Source organism: Alexandromys fortis, unplaced genomic scaffold, assembly GCF_014885135.2.
Source record: "Alexandromys fortis isolate MF-2015 unplaced genomic scaffold, M_Fortis_MF-2015_v1.1 scaffold_159, whole genome shotgun sequence".
Taxonomy (NCBI): domain Eukaryota; kingdom Metazoa; phylum Chordata; class Mammalia; order Rodentia; family Cricetidae; genus Alexandromys; species Alexandromys fortis.
This window is the reverse complement of record NW_026068031.1, coordinates 1,653,427-1,669,334: the sequence shown is the minus strand read 5'-3', so window position 1 is coordinate 1,669,334 and position 15,908 is coordinate 1,653,427. Positions and strand designations below refer to the sequence as shown.

Sequence of the window (15,908 nt, the reverse complement as noted above, 5' to 3'; positions counted from 1 at the left end):
AGACAGCTTCTCTCTTTGTATATTTCCCCAAAGAAGACCTGTCTTAATCTGTTTTTTTTTTATACAGCATATTTTATTATAATCCATATATGACTTGCCAGTTCCCAGCCCTCCATCCTTAGCCTAATAATGAAGGAGAAGGCATAGGCTCAGGGAGCCTGTGACATCCAAGGCGTTTGCATTTTTAAATGACCTGGGATTTAATTACCCACTCTGCCCCCATGCCGTACTTTCAGACTCATCTCCCCGCATCCTGTTAATGAGCTCAGCGGCTCCACCAGCCCAGTGGAAGCTTTTCTTTTGGTGCGTTGGGTGGCAGACGGATGGCACCTGTGTCAGAGACTTACCGCTTTGATCTGCACCCGTGAGGAAGGCTGCCCTGTCCGGAGCCTGGGGAGAAGCCATAGTGCTTCCCTGGCATTCTCTTACCCCTCTTCTGCTTTTATTTGTGGCATTTTTTTCCTTTTTTCTTTTTCTTTTTTTTTTTTTTTTGACTTCCTATGCTTCAATCCCTGTTTGTCTAAGAGTGTTTTTTTTTTTTTTTTTTTTTTTTTTTTTTTTTTTTTTTTTTTTTTTTTTTTCTTATTTGGAAACCGATTTGCTTCGGTTTGCACAGAAGCTGTCTCTGGTGTGATGGATCGTGCTGGAAGTCACCCAAGGAGTATCTCTGTTCCCAATTAGAAGTGGAGGCTGAGCTGCCTCCAGGTCCCAGGGAGGTGGCTGGCTTGGGTGACAGCTGCCGCCACTCTGGAGAGAGTAACGATCCATAGGTTTGTATCCGTGTGTATAAAATCAGACTGGCTTAAAGATGAATTATGTGTGTGTGTGTTTTGGTCCATTTTCTTTTGATGTTAAATGTTTGATGGTTCCTGTCGGATTATGTGGTCTCCCAACTTTGTGTGAGGTTAAACAAGAGCAGCCTTTTAAAGGGTCATTGGATCCTATAACCAGATGAGCCATGTTAGAAGGAAATTGAATCAGTGACATCCCCAAGGGCTCTCAGTGTGTGTAGTATGGACATTGTGGGAGAGCTTGGGCCCGTCACCTTTCTCATTGATGTGCTCTGGGACCCCCCTGTGGTTCAGAGGCAGAGAATGTACCCTCTGCAGGGTTGTCTGGGGGGGTGAGGTTAGCCTTTCATTCTGACTATCCAAGCCTTACCCACAATGCTTTGTGAACAGGGTTTGCCAGAGGTCAGCCTGAATGCCGCTCATGGAATGGTACTCCACCGGGCATTAAGCCGGCAACATTAAAACCGCGTTTAAATTCCGTCCACTTGCCGAAAGCAAAAATCTCCCTAAGCATTTCCTTTAATGGTGTAGCACTGCTCCGTCCAGTGGGGTAGCCACTAGCCCCATGCGGCTTTGGAACCCTCGTCTGAATTTAGATGTGTTATAAAGGGAATATATATATGCCAGGGGGGTCTAAAACAGTGTAAAATGTCCCGTCAGTTTTCAAATATTAATTTCATATTGAAATGGTAGTATTTTTGGATAGAGAAAATATGAAACTTAATTGCACCCGTTTCTCGGCTTTTAAAAACATGGCAACGAGGAAATTTAGGATGATAGAAATAGTTTTTATTGGATGTCTGCCGGACCATTAACATCAGTGATAAAGTTTGGCAGTAGTAACTGACGGCATTTGTGGGACAGTCAGACCGTCCCATTCTTCTCAGGTATCACCCGACTTGGAACTTGCTTTAAACAGAATCAAACATAAAAAAAAAAAATCAACATGCCCCATTCCCACGATGTTCCACACACTAGGTTTTGGGGTGGATCTTTCTGGAGTTTTATACATGCTACCTTGCTTGATTCTTTCTTCCCCATTTTGTTCTCTTTTAATGCTTTCTTATTATTATTACTGTTGTTATTATTATTAGTTCTACCTACATGTATGTCTGTGTGAGGGTGGATTATACTTGGAGCTGGATTACAGACAGTCGGGAGCTGCTATGTGGGTGCTGGGAATTGAACTCAGGTCCTCTGCAAGAGCAGTCAGTGCTCTTCACCACTGAGCTGTCTCTCCAGCCCCTACCTTGTTTGATGCTTGTACCAACATTCTGAGGTACAGACCTGTATCGCTCCATGTAAGTTAAGAAACTGCCCCAGGCTAGACTAACTAGGGTCTGACTTCAGGGCTGCTTGAAAATGAAACGATACTAGCAAATAAAATACTTTGGCAATGAGGGAAGAGTGATGCCACTCGGTCCATGTGATGTAAAGCCCCTCCGTCTCTCTGTGCTTTGCTTTCCTCCTGAGGGCCTGGACCCCGGGTGTCACTGGCTAGCCCACGGAGCCCTTTGCATGCTGGGAATCCACTGCATCTTCACTTCGGTTCCCTTTGCTCTCTTGATTCTTAATATCCTGTGCATGCCAGCCAGCCCAGTTAAGGAGGACCAAGTACCGGGTGAGGGATGGGGGCAAGATGGAGGCATGTTTAGCAGGGGAGGAAGAAAGAGCAGCAGGAGGAGGGAGTTCACAGCCCATGGGAAATTCTGCATGGGTTGGGGGTTTGGTTTCGGGAGGGTGGAGCGCTCTTGAGATTTTCTTGCAGAGCTCGGTATCATGCTGCAAAACTGCCTGCAGCCTCAGCGGTGATGTGTCTCTCATCCTGAAATCCGAAAACCACAGGGAGGGTCTAGGAATGCAGTGGGGATGCACGGAGCTTTGGAAAGAAACCTTCTTTCTTCTTAGGGAGAGAGAAGGGGCTGCTGGAAGGGCACTGTTAGCATGGTTAGGCAGGAGCATGCGGAGTTCAAGTCTGGACTTCGCCTCTCTCCAGTCCCGTGACAGACAGTAAGCAGGTGCTAACCTCCCTTTGCTGAGCTGCCTCATCTGTAAAATGGGATACAGCTATACTCTGCAGTGTGATGGGGATTAAGTGGCATCTGGCAATAATAACTCCTGCATGTTGGGTGCTTCTGCTTCACTGTGTCTTCTGCATGTGCACTGGGGCACCGAAGTACCACCCTGGCGCCGCCTGGACTTGTTATTTACTTAGGAGGGTATAACGAGTCAGGTTCTTGTTGTGATATTTACCATGCTTTGAAAGATCATCTGCTGGCTTTCTTGCCTGCTCTTGGTGAGGTTAACGTCTCTGAGCTAGAGTGGCTCACATATAAAAGGAGATTGAATTGGATTAGATAACCGGACTTTTCCTCCTCAAAAACATGGTGCCATTCTGGAAATTGGACATATTTATTGTCAGGAAGGTTAAAGGATAAATTCATATATACATATATATATATATGTGTGTGTGTGTGTGTGTATACATATACAGTTATTGTAAGTTTGAGGGATAGTGACCAGCTGTTTGGCTGAGGACAGGACACTTGGCGACACACCTTAATTATTTGGGATTAGGCATTTGGAGGACATTTCTGACTCGAGAGTAATAACACACCATCCCAGCGGGCTCGTGACAACACTGTTGGTGCTGACACTCAACTTAATTGTAACGTCATCACACATGTCTTCCCCGACTCTGAAGTAAAGTAGCTGCCCCTTACCCGTTTCCTTTTGTAGCACCTGAGATACTTCATAACTGCATCTTTATCCCACGGTTAACATTTTACAGCTATATCCAAAGACAGAGTTCTGCTATTATCTGGTCACCTCGTGTGTCTCTTGTTGTCACATGACAGGTGCTCAATAGATATTTATTGGTCAAATAGATGATGGTAAAGTTTTATTGATCCAGTGGTTGTGTTTTTAAAAATTGTGTGTGCGTGTGTGTGTATAGAGCCATCTTGCTGACCCAGATAATGGTTCTTGATGGGCATATGCCTCCTTTCTCTCTCTCTCTGTAAGAGAGTTCTCAAAAGAGACCTCAGATACCTCTTCCAACCTTCCCTGGGGGCTAGCCACTCCCTGCATGTGTCTTCAGTTTTAAGGATGCTGCAGTGGCCTTCTGTCAGCCTGCATGTTTTGGTGGAGGCGATGGATGGAAGCAGTAGGTGGCATTCCCATGGAGTCTGGAGAGAGCCTGCGGGCTCAGGCTTTGATGGTGTCGGCGTCTTACACTTGCCCTTCTAGATTCCCCCTTGTCCTTATTGTTCTCTGTGCCTTGGAGAAAGCTGACCTCGGGGGGCCATCTCAGCTGAGCCCACTGTCCACTAGCGGAGATGGAAGATGAGAGGAGACAGCGCCGCACACTGGTTCCTGGGTTTACCAGGCCTTGAGTGCCTATGCTTCAAGCCCCAAGCCCTGTGTGGGACTTTGGCAAGGATCCCCCACCCCTCCTGCCCCGTCTCTCTAGAACAGCAGTGGGATGGTCCCCTGGCTCGACCACTATTCCACATTGACTCCCTTTGTCCTTCCACACTTCTGTCAACGAGCACTACTTTAGATCTTCGATTCTCCCACGCGAACGAGAGATTGCTTTCTCTTGGTTATTCTTGTGACTACCTTAGTTGGCAGGGACCACACATCTAATTCCACTCTTCTATGTACCCTCGTGTGTGTGTGTGTGTGTGTGTGTGTGTGTGCGTGCGTGCATGTGTATGTGTGTAGGTGAAGTCTGGGATCAAGGAGAGATTGGAAGACAATTATGTAGTAAACCAAAATATCACTTAATACCTTTAAAATAGTTTTCTTTTTTTAAATTTAGAATTCTCTGTCAAGAGTTTTGGGGAGTATTTCAGGCTTGGGGGCACTTAGGGGTTGGGGAGCACTTGGGGGAAGAGTCAGAAGCGCTCTTTGGTCTCTCTCAGAAGCAGGCTGCTTCCAGCCCTATCTTTGCTTTACTGGCCTTCTGTGACTATAAGAGACAGTAACTTAAAAAGAGAATGGCTTATTTTGGCCGACAGTTTTCAATATTCTAATTCCTGGTCAGGCAGACCCAGTTTTGGGGCTTCCCCAGATTTCAATGGTAGAGAGAGTGTACCTGGAGCAAACTACTTGTCTCGTGGCCGGAAAGGGAGAAGGGGGGAAGAGACCACGGCATTTTCCACCAGGACCCCTCTCCGAAAGCTCTCTCAGTCTCTCAATAGTGCCATCCGGGAACCAAGCCTTTAACACATGAGCACAGAGGGGAATGGGACTTTCTGTGTCCAACTACAGCACCCACTGACTCACAGGCCCAGCAGGATAGCTGCTAATAACTGTAGAAAATGCCCCGCTTTGCTGATTGCTTCAGGTTTGTGAGTGCTACCTCTTGCCATAGTTTTCCTTTGGCATGGCAATGGCCTCCTACCCTGCTGCTCCGGGGTCTGTTGGACATTTCTGTCATTCTTTTTCCATTGGTTTGGGGCCTCTGCTTCCCCTTGAGTGGATGAGAACAGCCTCTCTGATGCTGATAGCTTTTTATGGAACAAAGCAGAGCTGGGCAGCCAGCATGGCCAAGGGGAGACCTTGGAGACAATCGTAATCAGACATTGTTAGTGTTCTTGGACGTTTTTAAAAGCCTTGTGGTCCTGGGCCCTGTTGTTCCTCTTTATAGGTGGAGAAATGGGCTCCAGGCTCCTTGAGCATCTTGCCCTAAGCCACACCCTCAGAGTGGCAAAGGCAGGGCCGAGACTCAGGCAGTCTGATCTTACCTCTAGAGGGCACCCTCTCTGCTCTACCTAAGCTTGCTTCCTGGAGTGGGCAGGACTGAGACCTTCTCTGGGATTCTGCACTGGTGGAGAAGTTGAACCTAACCCGAATGTTCCCTGGTCTGCTTTGAGTCCTCCCCAAGAACTCTGTATGTTCCCAAAGATCACCCTTCTAGTCCCGCCGGCTTCTGGGTGCCTGACCAGTCTGTCTGTTGGTTTTTCCAGAAGTAGAGCTGCCCCTGAAGAAAGATGGCTTCACCTCTGAGAGTACCACACTGGAGGCCTTGCTTCGTGGCGAGGGAGTGGAGAAAAAGGTGGATGCCAGAGAAGAGGAGAGCATCCAGGAAATACAGGTACCCTGCCTCTGCCACGGGAGCCCCTGAACATCCTCACCTGGCACCTCGCTGCCCTCTAGGGCAGGGCTGCATCTGTGTCCCGAGGTTTTTGAAAACCACTACCAAGAAGCTTAGAGCTTCTTTTAAATTGAAAGCATCCCTCCACCCCAGGGGGAAAAAAATCATTATTCCCTCCAATCTGTTCCCTGGTTTTTTTTTGTTTCTGTCCTTAAAAGGTATCTGCTGAGCCTTCTGATCACCAGCTACTGTGCTGAGTCCCAAAGACATAGCGGGAACAAGATAGACTGATTCCTTACCTTTGTGGGATAGGTAGCCCATTATCTAGACTCAAGAGATGGGGTCACTGCCTCACCTCTGCCCCTTTCCTCAATCTGAACTCCAGCTCACCAGATCTCTCAGCCCCTCCCAGCACCACCTAGCCATCCTCCGAAGCCAGCCTAGTTACCCCCTCAGGGACAGTTGCTTCAGTTCTCATGTGCCCACTACTCTCTGAGTACACCACCTGTAAAGCTTTTAGGCATCACTGTGATGGCGGGCGCCTACCATTTCTCATTCTCAATGTAGCCCAGATCCCTGTTATCTAATACTCTGGGGGAGTACAGAGCATTATACTATCAATTAATCCGGATATATTATTGACAATGAAATATAATTAAATTATATTTGGATTAATTTGTATTATATATTAATTTTTATATTTTATGTCGTACATCTCATATTCATTCATTTTATGTTAAATTTGATATTTAATTTGATTGGTTCACTAATTTACTAAAATCTTCATTAATAATAGTAATAATAACAAATATCATTTTGTTGCTTTGTAAATACTTGTGTGTCGGGGACTGTGGTGTGTTCACTATGATGCCCTCAGACCTTGCATGTGCCATCATGGAGTTGGCTTTCTATGAAGATGCTGGGTGAATCTGAATCTGCCTTCCTTTGCCCTTCCAGTGGGAAGATGAATGATCAAATCTTCTCCACTTAGTTGCCACCACCTGATATATTTACCCCCATCTCTCTTTCCTCAGCTGTAGCCCTCAAGGAGAGCCTTACTAGTTTAGACATAGCCACCCTGGTGTCATCTTTGATGCTCCTGTCTATCTTACACCCAGCACCCCAGGCGTCAGCAATCCTGTCTGCAGTGTCTTTAGGAGGAATCAGTGTAGCCCACTGTCCCATATCCCTCTTGCTGTCCTGATCACCCTGTCCTTTTCCCTGAGCTGAGTGTCTAATTGCTTTCTCAATGGTTGCTCCACTCATGCCCTAGAAAGTCTTTAAAATAAAGATCTCTTTAAAACCCTGAGGTCTTTAGGCTCATAGCAAAATGGAGATAAAAGGTGAAGGGATTCCTGACCTCTCCTGTCTCCCTAAGCTTAACCTCTCTCATCACCAACATCCTCCGCCTTTGTTTCTATTGGTGAGCTGCCTTCCAGAGGTTTTTCTCCCCCAGAATCCACGTTTATGTTAGTGCTCACCTTTGGGTGCCCTGGCCACTGTGATTAATGCCATACCCTGCACCTATCTCGTTCCTGTACTCTGCTTCTCTTCTTTCTCTTTATAATGCACTTATCACCATTTAGTATTCTTTGGATTTTATTTTTCGTGATCGTTTATTCTCCCGGTGGAATGTAGACCCGCCAAGGTGGGTGGCCTCTGCCTACCTCCTCACTAACTCATCTCAAGCACGCAAACCCAGCTCGACGCAGGTGCACAAAAACACCTGCTTGAGTGGATGACTGGAGACCCTGATTCTGATCCTCCCTCTGTCCCACTTGGCCTGCTTTGCTTCTTTAGTCTTAAGCACAGTTCTGCCTCTATCACCTCCTTCCTAATATATCTTTGCTTCCACTAAATAAATCTAGCACGGTAGCCATGGGCTTCTTGGGTTTCCCCTTTCTGCTTTAGGCTGGTGTTCAGACTCCATCTCCCCTTCCTCAGCTGTCTCTCTCTGAGCCTCTGGTCCATGTTTTCTTCCACCTATGACTCCATTCAGTCGTTAGGCCCGGCCACAGTGCCACCTTCCCCATCGAACCTTTCTTGGTCCCCCATAACCAGAGCAGACATTTTAAACTTAGGCGTTTGGGACACTTCTCACTTTCTTCACTGTGTGTGTGCTTAGCTAGCTGTGCATTAGTCCCCGTGTTTGGACTTGCAGAGTGTGAAGCAAGGCGTGTCATCTCTGTATGCCCTGCTGCCCCGTTGCTAGTATTTTGCACTATTAGTGTACTTTGACAGAATCAGTGATTGGTACAGAGCCGGTGCCCAGAAGCCCAGATAGCTAGTGACATACTGTAAAGCTGGGAGCAAGTCTGAATTGCTTTCATGTGGTTCTGGGTCAGGAGACATGCTGCTACCGTATCACCATCATGGCATCAATCCTGGTGTTGGCAGTGTGGCCGCCAGTGCACAGTGTGGGACTGTGCTGTCCAGGTTGCATGAAGCTGAAAGTAGACCATGAACCACTTAAGTTCTTATTGACTTTGCATTGCAAAATGGCATAGATAATAAATCGACTGTGTTCTCTTCCGTTCACGTTTACTCAACAATTCACGTATGCACTTGACTGATAGAAGTGGCTTCTTTTGAACAGGGACTGGGGTGCTGGTGGCCACTTGAATTTGAGCGTTTCATGCAGTTAGGAAAACAAGCGAACAAATAAGAGAATTGCAGTTTTGGATGAATGAAGGCCAGCAGGAGGAAGCGGCGCTGAAGGAGGGGCAGAGTTTAGGTAGTGTCCTAGGGGACATGGGTTTAACCACGTTCCTGTGGGATGATGGGAACCAGTGATGTAAGATCCCTAGGGTGATGGCTCTGAGACAGGTCAGTGCCCATCTTGTCCAGTGAACAGATAGAAGGCCCTGTGGTCAGAGTACAGTGTTGGGGGTGGGGAGGCAGAACAGGTGGGCAGGAGCCAGCCCCTTCAGGCCTCAGGAGACCTAGTTGTGGCTCTTTTGGCTTCGTGTGAAACGAGAAGGAGGCCAATTGGAGGATTTTGTCCAGGGCAGTGAATTTGGATTTTATAAAGATTCCTCCCATTCCTGCCCTGCATGGAGAGGAGACAGTGCAGGGGCCGTGGTTGAACTGATCAGTTAGGAGATCCTTCCCTCCTCTCCCCCCTCCCTCTCCCCTCCTCCTTCTCCCCCTCCCTCCATCCCTCCTTCCTTCCCTTCCTCTTTCCTTTCTTCCTCCCTGTTTCTTTCTCCCTCTTTACTGTTAAAAACACAAGCACAAATCATTGTCACCATTACAATCAAGGCTATCTAGAGTAATAGCAGGGAAAGGTATTTTCAGTGTATCTGATTTTCAGATGTCTATTGACAGGGGCTGCCAGTAGGTGACAGGGTGGTGGGGAGGAGTCAGTTCTGTTGGTTGTCCCCCATCCTTCACTCCTACCTCCTGACTCCTGCTCCCCATCCTGAATTCCAGCGGTGTCTCCTCCCATGGAATGAGCTGGGGAGCTGGGCTTCTGGATTCAGGCTTGCATGGCAGGAAATGACAGCACAAGGGGTAGTGTCTCGGAGGCTGGTGTTTTAGACTCCGGCTTCTAGAGTTACAAGCTGACGTCAAGTAGGATGGAACCTCGGGGGGCAATCAGATTGTTCCCGAACCGAGAGACCGTAAGTCACTTAGGAACCTGCCCGATGGTCTTCACCTGACAGGGGTATCAGAAATGTACTGAGATGCCCGAGGCAATGGCCTTTAGGTACCAGCACTTGGCACTTGCTGTGATTTGATAGGTTCAAGACCTGGGAGGTTTGTAAGATACAGCCAACAGCAGTACCCACAGTGGTACCTAGCATCCATCCCACGATTTTTATCCAAGGTGGTAGAGCATCTGATCTGGCCTTGCCTGGCTTGACTAGTGATCCCATTTTTTTTTTTTTTTTTTTGATTTTTGAGACAGGGTTTCTCCGTAGCTTTTGGTTCCTGTCCTGGAACTAGCTCTTCTAGACCAGGCTGGCCTCGAACTCACAGAGATCCGCCTGCCTCTGCCTCCCGAGTGCTGGGATTAAAGGCGTGCGCCACCACAGCCCGGCTAGTGATCCCATTTTAAGGTCAGGAAGCCAAGACACTTGCTCTGGACCCCAGTCAGCATCTTCTAGCTATGGGCCAGAGGCCGCGTCTAGCAGATAAGGACATTTCTCTTTGGTGTTGAGGTTGGCTGAGCTATCTGTGAGTGCTGTGTCTTAGTTTGGGGTTACTATTTCTGTGATGAAACACTATGATCAAGGTTGCTTCTAGACGAAAGCATTTACTTGGAATCTTACTTACAGTTTCAGAGGGTTAGCCTATGATCATCATCATCAGGCAGGCAGGCATGGTTCTGGAGGAGTAGCTGAGAGCTCACATCCTGATCCACAGGCAGAGAGAGGGGGCAGGGCTGGCATGGGCTTTGAAACCTTAAAACCTATCCCCAGTGACACACTTCCTCCAACAAGGCCACACCTCCTAATCCTCTCTAAACAGTTCAACCAACTAGGAACCAAACATTCAAATATACGATCCTGTGGGGTCCATTCTCACTAAACTACCATATGTTATCAGCCACTGAGAGTTCACAAACTCTCAGGGGACATGAGTTCACAAAAAGCTCCTCCCACCTTGTGGGTCCCTGACATGGACTTGACTGGGCTCCAAGACCATTTCTTCCTATCCTGCTCCCTGGTAGACTGGGTCCTCTCTGCTCCTTTACCTCACCTTTGATCTGGAGGTGTATTTCCTGCCCCCCTTTTCTGTCTGTGGAGGGAATGATGCTCAGGTTCTGCCTGAGTGTCTGTTGCAAGGCCCCTGAGGAGTCTCAGTAGCAAGGCCTGGGGAAGGAGTGGGAAGCGAAGCTAACCACGCTGACCTTGCTGTGGTCATGGTCTTGCTGGATGACTGTGAACATCAAAACTGTTGTTAGCCTCAGTTTATGCACCTTTAGAATGGAAACTGGCTTTGTAAACTGCCGTGCTCTGAGGGCTGTTAGAGGGGCTCATTTGAATGTATGAAATTAAAGCTTTATTGTAAGTCATGGACTGTGCTGAAAATCTATTTATTCTTCCCCACCCCCACCCCCAGACAGAGCCTCACACGTGATCATGGCTGGTCTTAGATTCTATGTAACTGGGTGGGGGTGGCCTTGAACTCCTGTTCCTGTGCTGGGATTACAGGCCCGTGTCACCAACACCCTGAGGAAAATTTATTTTTCTTAAAAAAGCTCCACAGTAGATTACTCCAGGCAGCATATTCAGGCTGTATCTTGGCCAGTTAGACAGGAAGTTCCTCACTTTCATCAAGCAGGGCAAAGTTTCACAAAGGTAGAGAAAGGAGAAATGGCTTTTTTATGTTCTCAGGTGGCCTTTCAGAACTAAAGGATTTTGATAAGGCAACTTGGCCCCATGTGGGAAAGCATTCTTAGGCTTTTGCCAAAAACCTCTTTTTAGGGAGTGGGGGCTAAAACGAGTTGAGAAAGGCCAGTATTCTGGCAAGATTTGGTTGGAAGGGGCCTGAGGGTTTGAAGGAGTACCAGCTGCAAAGAGACGTCCCACTCCTCGGTGGCAGCAGTACCCCTGCTTTGCTGAAGAACAAAACTCCAGAATACCCCAACGCACCCTTTGATGGTTCTCCCTGCTGTGGCGTTTCATCTCTCAAGTCTCGTCTTTGATTTTCTTGTCATTTTAGAGGGTTTTGGAAAATGACGAAAATGTAGAAGAAGGGAATGAAGAGGAGGATTTGGAGGAGGACATTCCCAAGCGGAAGAACAGGACCAGAGGACGGGTAAGTGGGGAGGGGGCGCGAGGGAGGAGTTCAGAACGCCAAGGCCTGCTGGGGTTGACAGTAGTCCCCTCCCTACCTGGATAGACACACTCTGATGGTCTTACTTGGAGACGAGAAAGATGCTAGGGAAGCCCAGGCTGGGCATGACTGGAAAGTTCAGAGCCGGCAAGAGGGGAAGCAGAGGTCTCTCTGAGGGGCTTCGGCTCGGGAGAGCAGAGGGTGAGGAGAGTTTTCTGAGACCCCATTATGAAAGGAGGTCTTGTCCTGCTGTTTCTAGAGTTTTTTTTTTTTCCAGAATGACAGAATCAGGACCCCTGCCCTGGGACATGCTTCCCTGGGCAGAGAGAGCAGAAGCCGGTTGGGGAAGGAGGCAGACTGACTGGTGTTTCCCCTGAATGGATTTTCCATGAACTTTAGAGGCACGTGGTCCCGAAATGAACAAGGAAAGGGTCAGAGGTGGAAATGGCAGAGAAACCCTGATGGGGAGAAAGAAAACCCTGGCTAGTTCCCAAAGGGAAGGGAGTGACCAAGACCGTGTCTTCAGAAGTTCTATTTGATTCTCTAGGGTCTGGTTCAGGAAAGTGTTCTGGGATCACCCCCAGTGACATCCAAGGGCATCATGACAACCGGGTGGAGGGGGACCTCCAGGGGAGGACTATGACTCTTCACTGGAGAGTCCACTTTTGAGGGCCAAGGGTCTAGCTCCTATTAGTTCTAGGTAGGACCACCCCTACCAATGGGTGAGAAGTCAGTCCTGTGGGCCCTGTGGGTCTGGGCCCACTGATAGTTACTGTGTAGACAGTAGTGCCACGGAGAGGATCTATTGAAATTAGGCACCCAGGGCCCGTGTTCAGTTATTGGGTCTGGGATCAGGCCTTGAGCTCTAGTATAAACATCTTCCCAGGTTGTATAAACGTCTTTCCATGTTGTCTAGTGCTGGCTACGCTGTGTGCTAAGATGCTTCCACTGTTGATAAGGGCCTCAGTTCTCAGTCTGGGGCAGGCTGGCTCTCAGATGGTGCAGTTTTATCAGGCTGCTACCATCTTCATCAATTACCAATATTTCCACCATTTTCTCAAATGCATTCATTTCTCCTACTTATTGTTTGTTGGGTTATGCTCTTGTTTCCCACTAGAGTATTTGAAAGTAGATCCTGTACATTTCATTATATAGCCCAGTGGGTACCTCTATTAGGTATTTTTATACAAGGCACAAATATTCCTTGTTCTAATGCCTACTAACTACACTTGCATATATATATATGCATATATATATGCATATATATATATATATCATGTCTGCTCTATATATGCTGCCTGCATGTTAATGATCTAGCAGTTGCCATATCAGATAGGCTGGTTGTATTGCTGTGCTTATGTTCAAATAACCCTTATTATACTTACCAGCCTAGAAGTGCAATTGTTATGATACCAACAATTCGTATATGTCAAAGAGAGTCCATCAGTACTTTCCTTGAAGTAAAAGAGCATAAGTTCTCTTCTTACGTTTTGAGGAAAGTGTTATATGCTAAGGTTGGCAAACTCTGTAGTAGGAATGATCCTTCTCCCTGTGAAACTGTGAAGGAGAAATGGATTTGTGCTACATTTGCTCTTTCACCCCAGAAGAACAGAAGTTGGGGTCATGGTACATGATAAACACTTAGTTAAGATGGACAAGGCATTCAATTATAGGGCTCATATAATACTTTCTGGGGTTCAGGAATCCACGGGGTGTCTTGGATCATGTTCTCTGTGCATCAAGAAGCAGTACGGTTGCTTGGAGATTTGACTAGATCCAGGATCTCTGTGTGTATGCGTGTGTCTACTCTGAGGGGTTAACATCCTTCCTGGGTGGCGATACGTACTTCTTATCACTTCGGGTGTGTAGGTTGCAAGCTGCCTGCCGTTCTGCCTTTAGCGGTGTTTGAACTGATGAGGGCGGCTGTCGCGGCCCAGTCTCTCTCCTATGATGTTCCTCACCAGGGTTTCACCTAGTGGTTCTCTGCAGCTGCGGATGAACTTGCTTGACCATGTTATTTCACTGTGGTGTGTGCGCGGCAGTAATAAAAGAAACATCTACTTCGTCCCTGAAGGAGGCATAGGGGCATGGAGTTGCTGTGCCTGTTGTGAATGCCAAAAGCTGTGTACCTCCCAACCTGCTTCCACCCCTCTCCTGCCCCTGCCAGACTTTGAAGAGTACACTGTGGAGCATGGTTCTGGTTCTCCGGGCATGAGTGTCGAAGATGGAAATTGCCGTTAGTGAGTAGGGCTTGGCTGTCTTTTCCGTGGCGCTGTCAGGAGCGGCAGCACCGCCTGGCCCTTATATACACTCCAAACCAGACAGAGTCAAGGGCTCCTGAGTGAGCCCACGATAGAGAACCATGAGGCTGTTCTGGGGGTTTTATGTTCTGCATTCTCCATTTCTGAGACTGCATTGCAGCAGCCACTGGCTGCACATGGCTCCCAGCACATGCTAGTCCAGGTTGGAAGGAGCTGTAAATACAAAATAGGTACTACGTTCTGATGTCTTAGAGTGACGAAAAGAATTCAGAACACCTCACTGTTAATTTTTATGTTTTTAACAATAACTTTTGTTATGCCTGGTTAAAATGTTACTAAGATCAAAGCACGCCTCTCTTTTATTTTATTTTATTTTTTTATTTTTGCTGGTTTTGGGGATGCTGGGGGCTGAGGCCAGGTTTAAATGTGCTAACTGGCCGCTAACCACTGAGATACACTGCCAGCTAGCTCATCTCATCCCTTTCAGAAAAGCAGTTACTAGAAAATGTGGCAGCACAAGTGTGGCTTGGTGTTCTAGAAAGGTTAAGCAGCTTGCTCAGTGTTGCTCAATCTGGTCAGAAAGAAAGAATTTGAAGACAAGTCTATGCTTTTCCTACTGAGTCCTGCCTGGCCCGGGACCCTGCATGTCTAGGCTGAATGAATGAACTGGATGAGCAGGGCAAGGAGAAAAGTCATGTTTGAACTTCATGACTGGGTGACAGCCAATAGCTCTGGTTATGCAGTGAGCGACATTGTGGGCATGTCACCATGCTGAGAGCCATGGAGGAAGCAGGGGTGTTGTGAGCGAGTCTCTGGGCCGAACAGGGGTGGGAAGCTGCCTTGCCCACAGCTCTGAGCCTTTACATGGGTGTGCAGCTGCCGCTGGAACTTTCTGGCCACTGGAGCAACCACATGAGGCCTGACATCTGCCTGTGTGGTCTGGGCTACAGCTTCATCCTCACCCGGGAGCTTGTTGGGAACGCAGGAGCAGCCCAACCTCCAACATACCATTGACAAGACCCTAGCTGCTCCGGACACGCGGAGGGGGGCCAGGCCTTCAGTAGTGAGTTTGAAGCCAATCTTAGCTCTACCACCTACTGCACCTTGTGTAAATCATGTAACTTCTGTGACCTGGGCCATCAGCCAGTTGGGAATAATAGCACAGAGTCAAAACTGAGTGCCCAATAAAGCCTTTGGAAGCAAAGTGGCTAACTTTCTGAGTTTTAATCCCATATGTTTTCTGAGGGGAAAGGACAGTACAAACCCAACAACTAATAATTGTGCCAACGTCAACTTTAACCTAAGACATTCATGCAGTTCTTGCGACTAATCCTTGTATTATCAAGCAATCAAATTAGTAATCGTTGGTGCACTCGTGGTGAGCAAAGACACCAGGGTGTTGTTTAATTTCAGCACAGTGGCTGCACCTTAATCTACTGCTATCTCAGCCAGCAACTGCAGCTCCACAGCTACCAGCCTGCTTCTCTGGCAGCAACCTGGCCTCTCAGGCTGCAGCCTGGTGATAATCCAGCTTCCGCAGGCACCGGCCCTGTTGCTGCCACTAAAGGTAGCTTTAACTAAATCTCTATCGTCCTAGTTACGAATGAGACTCAAGAGTCAAAGACTGGGGTGAACACCTGTGAGCCCATAGAGGCTGAGCAGCAGCTAGCTAACCCTCTCTCCTTGCTGCCATGCAAGGAAGACCCATGCTTCTGCTTCGCCAAACCAGGAAAACCTGCATCACCCCAAACCCCGCTGTATCTCTTCCTGTGTCTCTCCATCCTGGATGTGCTCTGAGGTGCTACAATTACTTCCTAGTTGCTAACACAGCCTCCTGACCCCAGGTTAATTTTATTTAATGAACACAAATGCAAACTCAGGGTTCACAGTGGGATCAAATATCCCCCAACCCCAGGGGTGTTGCCAAAGAGCAAATTCTGGTGTGCTAGTTCTGGAGTGTGGGGGCTAAGT

General features: G+C 47.7%; 1 protein-coding gene across 9 annotated transcripts in view; it reads left to right on the top strand.

Annotated features, from left to right (window-relative positions):
* Dpf3 (double PHD fingers 3) overlaps positions 1-15,908 on the top strand; it is a 273,140-nt gene that overhangs the window by 146,842 nt on the left and 110,390 nt on the right. For all 9 annotated transcript variants that reach the window (XR_007595761.1, XM_050164585.1, XM_050164583.1 and 6 more), the window contains 2 exons: positions 5,765-5,892; positions 11,563-11,658. Coding sequence is in view for 8 of the 9 variants with exons in the window: in XM_050164585.1 (XP_050020542.1) it covers positions 5,765-5,892; positions 11,563-11,658 (224 nt within the window). In the remaining variant the exon portion in view is untranslated. The remainder of the gene's footprint in view (positions 1-5,764; positions 5,893-11,562; positions 11,659-15,908) is intronic.